The following is an 8,599-nucleotide window of genomic DNA, read 5'->3' as shown; positions in this document are numbered from 1 at the left end:
TTCTTTAAGGCAAACTTAGATTCCCTGGGGAAAATTACTGGCGTAGGGGGCAGGGAGGTGGCACGATAGGTTCAGAGAAGCCCCACTGGGGTCCCTTGCTCTGCCTCCACCCCCGCCCCCGGGCAATTCTGTCTTTAGTTCTAGAAGTGCTCAGAAACCTGACAGTGAGGTGTCCCCTCTGCTAACCATGTGCTTGGTCTAGCCCCAGTGTTGCAGGATAGATAGGGTCTAGAGCGGGTGGTGGGCAGTCAGTATGGTATTAGCTGACAGGTTTTACAAGGCAGCAGCCAATCTCCCCTTCCGCTCCTGCACCAGTATCCCACTCGTTTGCTCTGTTTGGCCAAGACCTGACGGAGGCCCAGGAATCACCAGCGACGTTTGTGAAACACTTGGGCCTCTTCCCTTGGGCTTGCTGGAAGGGCTCCTCAACCATGTCTGCCTTGTGCTGTGCGGGAAGGGGGCTCTGTCCCAATGAGACTGGTCTAAGGCCATGTTGCTGCTAGCTCCAAGGGAAATGCCCCTCGGTCTTCTGAAATCGCAAAGTTGGTTTCCCTGAGCGCGAGGCTCAACATCTCAACTGTCGAGCAACAGACGGGACGTTTGAGCCCCCCCGGAACCCCGTAGAACGTTGCTACAAGAAAGGAGAAACGTCAGAATATCAAAACACCGGGAGGTGGCTAGGCTGAGGGGGAAGGCCTAGCAGCAAGGGGCCGGGCTAACCATGGCGGAGGGCGGGAAGGAGGAGGAGTTCTGCTTCACGGCGCTCTATATAAGTGGCCAGTGGCCAGCGCCGTGCGTTCATACTGACCTTCAGCGAGTCAGTTGCAGCACGATGGCGCCTTCCAGGAAGTTCTTCGTTGGGGGTAACTGGAAGATGAACGGGAGGAAGAAGTGCCTGGGAGAACTCATTTGCACCCTGAACGCGGCCAAGTTGCCGGCAGACACCGGTGAGCTCCATTTGGGAGCGGCAGAGGCGGGGGGGTAGGTGTGGATCGGGCGTGGCAGCACCTACTCCCTATCCGAGTGGACCTGGATGCTGGCCTGGGGACAAGGGCCATTTGGTGTCCGGGCAGCATAGAGATGTGCTGAGATGGAAAGGCGTTTAAATGGCGCCCTGGGCCTGTGGAGCAGGAAAGGGCTTCGTGGGGTGGGGGCTGGGTGGAAGGTCGCCCCTAGGAATGGACCACCTAGGAGGCACGGTTAAGAAGCGGAACCAGTGTCCGGGCGGATAATCAGGAAAAGTGGCACGTGTCCCCCAGAGCGTGGGGGAGGAAGCTGAGCTTGCGCGGTCTCACAGCTACCTGCCCCCTCGGTCTCTAGATCCGTGCGTCTCTGCACGTAGCCCGAAACTCCTCCCCGCGCCGCAGCTAGCTTAGGCCTCTGAGCTGGGGCTCCTACATCCCTACCCCTCCACAGTCTGGGCCACTTCTATCTTCCACCTTAGGGACTGAGCCGTTTAGGAGTGAAAAGTTATCCTGCAGCTCTCCTCCGTCTGAAATAGGAAAACACGAGGTCTCTGCGAGCTAGACAACTCCCCCTGCTGCTCGCGTCCTGTCCTCCATGCTTCCCTCACCTACCCACCCAAATCAGAGAACCTTGAGAATAACCGAAGGGTATCGTCTGCTAATTTCTTTCCTAAAGAGCCCAATGCAAACTCCAGTAGCTGGCCTATTTTCTTGAATTAAAATCCTTGCCGGCTTGGAGAAGTGGGGCTAGGCTATTTTAGAAAGGGTTGGCTCCCGGGGAATGCTGAGTCTAGGAGGTGCCCATTCCCAGAATAGCCTGAGGAAATTAGAGCCACAGCTGTTAAAAGAGCAGAGGGCAGGGTGAGGGCCGTGGCCTCTCATGAGCATTAGGAAGGCTATGGGATTGGTACAGGCCCAGCCTGTGCTGTGCAGTGGACAAAGGTCATCTTTCTGGAGTGAAAAAGCCAGGAAAATAGAACCAAGAAAGTGAAGGCTTCCTTTGATCTCATTCTCAGAGGTGGTTTGTGCGCCCCCCTCCGCCTACATCGATTTTGCCAGACAGAAGCTAGATCCCAAGATTGCTGTGGCGGCGCAGAACTGCTACAAAGTGACCAATGGGGCCTTCACTGGGGAGATCAGGTGAGATGGAGGCCGAGAGGGGTGTAGAGGGAACCTTCCTTGTGGACTCTTGCTGAACCTTGGTGTTATCTGTTCGTTTTAGCCCGGGCATGATCAAAGACTTAGGAGCCGAATGGGTAGTGCTGGGGCACTCGGAGAGAAGGCACGTCTTCGGAGAGTCGGATGAGGTCAGTAAGCAGAAGGGGAGTAAGGAGATGCTTGCACCCGGGAGAGATGGCTCACTGTATTTGTTCTTTACCAGTTGATTGGACAGAAAGTGGCGCATGCACTAGCCGAGGGCCTCGGAGTCATCGCCTGTATTGGAGAGAAGCTAGATGAAAGGGAAGCTGGTATCACCGAGAAGGTTGTTTTCGAGCAAACCAAGGTCATCGCAGGTATCTCTGGAGAAAGGGACCTTTGACCCTATCGAGGGCCGCAGAGATGGGGTGGGGAGGTCAGAAACCCTGCAGCCTGCCTGATATGTTGGACCAGGAAAAGAGAGGGCGACTTGCATGGTCTTTATCACTTCTGTTCCTGCAGAAGGTGGAAACCCTAACTTGAAAATTCACTAGGGGCTGGTGAAAAGGCTCTGTGGGTAAGGGTAGGGTGCTTAGTGCTAAGCTCGAGGGCCTGTTTGATCCCCCAAACCCACATGTAGGAGAGAACCAACTCCTGCAAGTTTATCCTCTAGTCTCTGTTGGCATGTGTACACACACACATGCGCGTGTTTGCGCGAGCGATACACACACACACAAATGGGTGAGGAACAAAGCCCACCAGGGACCGCAAGCCGTTACTGTTATACCCTAGAGAGCATGGCTGGGCTGCTCCTTCCTCTTCACAGTTTTCTCTGTCATCTCCATCCTGCAGATAATGTGAAGGACTGGAGTAAAGTTGTCCTGGCCTATGAACCTGTATGGGCCATTGGTACCGGCAAGACTGCAACACCTCAACAGGTAACTAACTGCCCGGAAGCCCCAGCCGCCCCCACACCCCCTCAGCTCATCAAGAAGAGTGACTTGCCAAGGATGTTTATTCTAGGCCTGTCTGGGATTGGAGGCTTGCTATTCTGATGCCAGGACTTTTCCAGAAACTAAACTCTCCATACAAGTACCAGTGGGTTGTTTGCTCTCTTTGAACAGGAAGGGTCTTACTTAGTGTGCCTTGTCTTCCTAGGCCCAGGAAGTACACGAGAAGCTTCGGGGATGGCTGAAATGCAATGTCTCTGATGAGGTGGCTCAAAGCACCCGAATCATTTACGGAGGTGAGGGGGTTTGGCTCCAGCCAGGGTGGAAGTGGGCTAAGATAGACTGAGGCCCCATGGAGGGGTGGGGCTTAAGTGGACCAATCCTATTATGCCTGACAAAACCATCTTCCTGTTAATGTTACAGGTTCTGTGACTGGAGCAACCTGCAAAGAACTGGCAAGCCAGCCTGATGTGGACGGCTTCCTTGTGGGTGGTGCTTCCCTCAAGCCTGAGTTTGTGGACATCATCAATGCCAAACAATAAGCGCCAGCCTCCTCCCCTACCCTCCGCTAGGCCAGTACTAGGTTGCCCAGGAGCTTAGGAACTGCTCCCGTCAGTCACGTGCTTCTGATGTCATCTGCCCCTCGTTGTGTCCTAATCCACACTGTACCTTCCCAAACCTTTTACACCTCCCTGTAACGATTGGGACCAGGCCAACCCTTTACCACTTACAATGAATGAAATAATGTCACCTACTTCACCAAGACGCCTTCCTGGCTGGGGGAGCTGAAGGAGGGGAACTGATTCTGTCCCTTCAGGCCCTCGCAAGGACAGGAGAGTAAAGTCACCTTCCTCTTCCTTCTCAGCGTACACTAAGACCAACATCCTCTTGTTCTAAGGCCTGGGATGTCCCCTCTCCCGTAGTGCCGAAGCCCTAGTACTGTGTTTGTGAACCATCTTACATGTTAGGGAAATAAACACCTGGTCCTGAGCTTTGTAGTTTGTCCTCTCATTGCATGTTTTCTTTTTTTTTTTTTGGTTTTTCGAGACAGGGTTTCTCTGTGGCTTTGGAGGCTGTCCTGGAACTAGCTCTTGTAGACCAGGCTGGCCTCGAACTCACAGAGATCCGCCTGCCTCTGCCTCCCGAGTGCTGGGATTAAAGGCGTGCGCCACCAACGCCCGGCTGCATGTTTTCTTATAATTTCTTATGACAGTGATAGGATTCTGTGGGGGGTATAACAAAAACAAACCAGGCTGTGACAATACAACTCATCTTTTACTTGAAAAACATCTTTTTACCAGGCTGCCACAGCCTTCAGCTTCATTTCCGCGTCTCACCCATCTATAAGGGTTGGTGAAGAGGCCCGGCCTCTTCTCTCAGCTTCACTGGTTTTTTCCAGACCAATGGTGCCTCTCCACCTGTCCCCACAGTACTGATGATGACCAGGTGCCTGTGCCATCTGGTGCTACAGGGTCATTTGTAGAGCAGGTAGCGCTTCATGGCAGGGGGCAAAGGCAGAGTGGATATTTGGCCAAGCCGGGTATCTCCCAACGCATGGCGCACACACAGACGACTCAGGTGCAGAAGGGATTGTGGTTCCTCGGCTGAGAGAGAAGGAAGGCAAGGTCAGAGGAGGCACAGGTCCAGCCAGACATCCTCAAACTCTAAGGTCCTGTTCAGGCTCCCTAATTGATTCCTCCAATTCTGCCTCACAGCTCAGGGAGACCTAAGGCTCTGAATTTCTGCACCATACATCCAGTTAAGGCCTGGGAGCGAAGCTAGAGGCAAAGACATCTAAGTGACAAGCCAAAGTGACAAGAAGCCCCCTTCCTGGGGTCCAAGCTTGAGTTTCCATCCCAAATCATTGCCCAGAGTGTAATTCCCCACACCTAGTCCAGGTCTCACCTCTTCTTTCGCCCATGTAGCGGATGCGAACCTGGCACTGGCCCCAAACAGCGCTTACACAGGGATAGAGGGTCCTGCCCTTCAGTCCACGGAAGGCTGGTCCCAGGTAGGTGCCCCCAATAGAGTAGCCCAGAGTCCCCTCCTCCATGTCGAGAACCACCAACAGTCTCTCTGGCACCACTAGCTGCTCACCCTGAGGTCCAGCTGGGTACTGGGGGGCCTCAAGGCCCTTACTCTGATGATACAATTTCCCCCGCCCAATATCCCAGCCCCAGGACTCGCTGTTGCTGCCCAAAAGCGCCGCATAGTGGTCAACCTGCAGCGGGGCGAGGGCGGTGGCCACGCCCACCACGGCGTGTGTGCCCCTCTGCTCCAGGGGCCAGCTGATCTCCCAGGCATGCAGGCCCCTCGAGTAACCCCTCTTTCCCCGGACTCCATCAGTGCTTTGGGCCACAGGGCGCCGCTCAAAGCACAGCCCCCCTTCCTTGACGTCGATGTTCTCGGAGCAATCCTTAGGGTTCCAGCCGTGGCGTCGCTGGGCCCCTAGGTCAGGAGGGGGAGCAGACAGGAGCTCCTCCAAGCCCTCGGGAGGAGAGAAGTCAGGGTACAGAGCCTGCGAGGTGGGGGTGCTGCTGCTGCCCCTTGCTAGGGCCGTCTGGCCCATGAGGTGAGCAGCTGAAGGGATCCTCGCAACAGGCTTCCTGCAGAGTCTCTCTTCTGAAACTTGAACTTCCGGATCGTCCCCTGGAGCGTGTGGGAGGAGAAAGGACTGTGAGGCGCAGCATCTTTCCCTAGCGCTCCTGCCGTCCTTTCACCCGGGTGTGACAACCAGCCTGCGCTTGGTCCCCCCAACCCCCGTGAGCCCATCACTCGGCTTTCACCGCATCTGCGCCGCGCCCCCCAAGTTTCTCACGAGTTCGCCCCTCAGACTTCACGCTCGCCTTCTCCCCGCACCTCGCCGGGCTCCCCAGCCCGCAGGGACCTCGGCCGAAGCACGGACGGACGGGGGCAGGCTAGGCGCACCCCTGACCCGCGACTGCTTCCGGCTCCAGCGGGGACGCAGGACGCCGGCCCGCGCGCTCCGCCCCCGCTCCGCCCCCCGGAGGCCCTGTGGGAGGTTAACCCTCTGGGCACCGCCCAGACCACGCCCCCCACGCCCCGCCCCGCCGTGGGGACCTCACTGGCTGCAAGAAATCGAGGCAAAGAATCTGTGGTGACGCCAGTCGTGGACAGGCGCGCATGTTTTGTGCAGCCCACTCTAGACGGGTAACCTCTTGTCCCCTCCCAGGACTCGATCTTCCCCGTGGTGAGGCTTCCTCACCGCAGTTAACCTTTCCGAAGCCACCTGGCAGCTGTGTGCCCCGCCCCTCCCCCGCGTGCGAGTCTAGAATTAACCCTTTGATGACATCACCGCCTTGGAGTCTCGGTGGAGCGTGTTGTCCACTGGAGACCTTTGTGCTGCTGGACCAGTCATTCCCTAGGCCCTCAGAGGAAGAGGCATTGACACCCTTCCTGAACTACTGCTCCCATTCCGTAGAACGCAGGGGCTGTGTTTGTTCCCTGAGTTTCCTGTGTTGCTGAAATGGTAGTCATTCATCCTCCTGCCTCAGCCTCCTGAGTAATGAGACTACTGAGTGAATGTGCTTGAAGGGTTAGTTTTGAGTTAAACTAGGTCACCAGCTGCATTATCATGGGGGAGTTTGCCACTGAATTTTGACCTCCTCAATTATCTATTGATAAACCAAATATCCCATAATGCTACAGGTAATTTTCACCCCCACCCCACAGAGGTTTATTTTGTGGCCTACATTGCCCTGCCTCTGTCTCCTAAACATTAGAATTAAAATGTGTACCACCCTGTCTGGCCTGTTTTCAACCTTTGTTTCATTATTGTTTGGTCGGGTTTGAAATGGTGTCTTGTTGCCTATCGTAGGACAAAACTGGCTATGTAGTCAAGAGCTGGCCTTCAATTCCTGCTCCTCTTAGCTCTACTTCAAGCACTAGGATTATAGGGGTGTGAGTCACATATGGCTGCTAATTTTAACTTTAAAATTCAGATGTGGGGCTGCTGAGATGGTTCAGCAGTTAAGAGCACTGGCTGCTCTTCCAGAGGACCCAGTTCAGGTTCCCGCACCCATACGGCAGCTCATAACCATCCAATCCAGTTCCTGGGGGTTTACTGCTCTCTTCTGACTTCTACACGAATGTGGCATAGACACACACTCACAAAAAAAAATCCATGTAAAATACAGTATTATTTTTTCAAGAAAGGGTTTTTCTGTGTAGTCCTGGCTGTCCTGGAACTTGCTCTGTAGAACAGGCTGGCCTCAAACTCAGATTTGCCTGCCTCTGCTTCCCAAGTGCTGGGATTAAAAGGTGTGTGCCACCGGGCAAAACAAAATAGTCTTTTTAAAAAATTTTTTAGAGGTAATAAAATGCTATCCTAAGTTGCCATATATATATATATATATATATATATATATATATATATATATATTTTTTTTTTTTTTTTGGTTTTTCGAGACAGGGTTCCTCTGTATTGTTTTGAAGGCTGTCCTGGAACTCGCTCTGTAGAGAAGGCTGGCCTTGAAGTCACAGAAATCGGCCTGCCTCTGCCTCCTGAGTGCTGCCATATTATATGTGATTGTTTCTTTTTGGATGCTGGAATTTATGTATTTATTTATTTATTTTGTTTTTGAGACAGGGTTGCTCTGTGACTTTGGAGGCTGTCCTGGAACTAGCTCCTGTATACCAGGCTGGCCTCGAACTCACAGAGACCCACCTGCCTTTTCCTCCCCAGTGCTGGGATTAAAGACATGCTACCAACACCCGGCTATGGATGCTGGAAATTAAATTGAAGTCCTATATACTAAGCAAGCATTGCTTTACCAGTGTTGCTGGATGCATTTTACATTTGTGTGCACAAACTTGCTTGACCACCACCAAAAGGGTAAAAAAAAAAACTTTTCTGGTATTCCAGAAGGCTTATTCTTACTCTTTTCCTGATACTCCTAAGGGTATGACACTCATGAACATAATTTTTAAATCTTTTTTGAAGGGTAATTGTCATCTGTAGCTCTGTAAAACACTCTGCCAATGGGCCTGGAAGAAGATGAAAGTTCATTAGTTGCTTTCCAACCAAGACTTTAGGTTCCTAGTTGGGAAACAGAAACACAGTTGGGCATTTCCCCCTGGAAGATACCTCATTCTGGAAGACAGCATTTTTGCAAGTGACGCTAACAACACTAGGTGCATTTGTTGCCTCTTCCCCCAGACCCAGCCTTACTCATAGTCTGCATGTTTTGCAGATCGAAGTGGTTTCTAGAACCGTGAGTCCATTCTTGGCTAATCTTGAACTCTTTCCATCCAGAGGCTATCTCCTCTAGCAGGAGGTTTGAACTGAGACTTAAGACAGAACCTTAAGAGGAAGAAAGCTTCATTTTCTGAGTGCATGCATGCATGTGTACCATATCCCTTCTTTGTGTTCAAGGAAGTCAACTGGAGTTAGACAGTTGTGAACCACTGCGTGGGTGCTAGAACCAAACACTTGCCCCTAAGAGTGCCAAGGGCTCTTACAGATGGTTTAATCTTTGAGCCTTCTCTCCAGCCTGAAGACAAAACCTTCCCTTTTGTTTCATTCTG

The 8,599-nt window shown here is 52.8% G+C and overlaps 2 protein-coding genes across 4 annotated transcripts; one reads left to right on the top strand and one right to left on the bottom strand.

The window, feature by feature from the left end:
• The first annotated feature begins 676 nt into the window (after positions 1-676).
• Positions 677-4,042, top strand: Tpi1 (triosephosphate isomerase 1). The gene is made up of 7 exons (XM_005066012.4): positions 677-947; positions 1,982-2,105; positions 2,188-2,272; positions 2,347-2,479; positions 2,955-3,040; positions 3,261-3,348; positions 3,476-4,042. The coding sequence occupies exons 1-7, from the start codon at positions 722-724 to the stop codon at positions 3,592-3,594; spliced, it is 861 nt and encodes a 286-aa protein (XP_005066069.1). The 5' UTR covers positions 677-721; the 3' UTR covers positions 3,595-4,042.
• Positions 4,043-4,308: 266 nt separating this feature from the next.
• On the bottom strand, positions 4,309-6,278 carry Spsb2 (splA/ryanodine receptor domain and SOCS box containing 2). 3 transcript variants are annotated; one of them, XM_040738310.1, is made up of 3 exons: positions 6,139-6,278; positions 4,958-5,701; positions 4,309-4,656 (listed from the first exon to the last, which is right to left on the bottom strand). In XM_040738310.1, exons 2-3 carry the CDS (start codon positions 5,619-5,621, stop codon positions 4,526-4,528), a joined length of 795 nt encoding a protein of 264 aa, XP_040594244.1. In that variant the 5' UTR covers positions 5,622-5,701; positions 6,139-6,278; the 3' UTR covers positions 4,309-4,525. The 3 variants fall into 3 exon arrangements, with proteins under 3 accessions (XP_040594244.1, XP_012965733.1, XP_012965734.1); XM_013110279.3 differs by lacking the exon at positions 6,139-6,278 and adding an exon at positions 5,912-6,054; XM_013110280.3 differs by lacking the exon at positions 6,139-6,278 and adding an exon at positions 5,871-6,024.
• Positions 6,279-8,599: the final 2,321 nt, after the last annotated feature.

The sequence above is a fragment of the Mesocricetus auratus genome, unplaced genomic scaffold, assembly GCF_017639785.1.
Source record: "Mesocricetus auratus isolate SY011 unplaced genomic scaffold, BCM_Maur_2.0 Super-Scaffold_100676, whole genome shotgun sequence".
Classification (NCBI taxonomy): Eukaryota; Metazoa; Chordata; class Mammalia; order Rodentia; family Cricetidae; genus Mesocricetus; species Mesocricetus auratus.
Note: the sequence above shows the minus strand (reverse complement) of the source record. Positions and strands in the feature narration are given on the sequence as shown.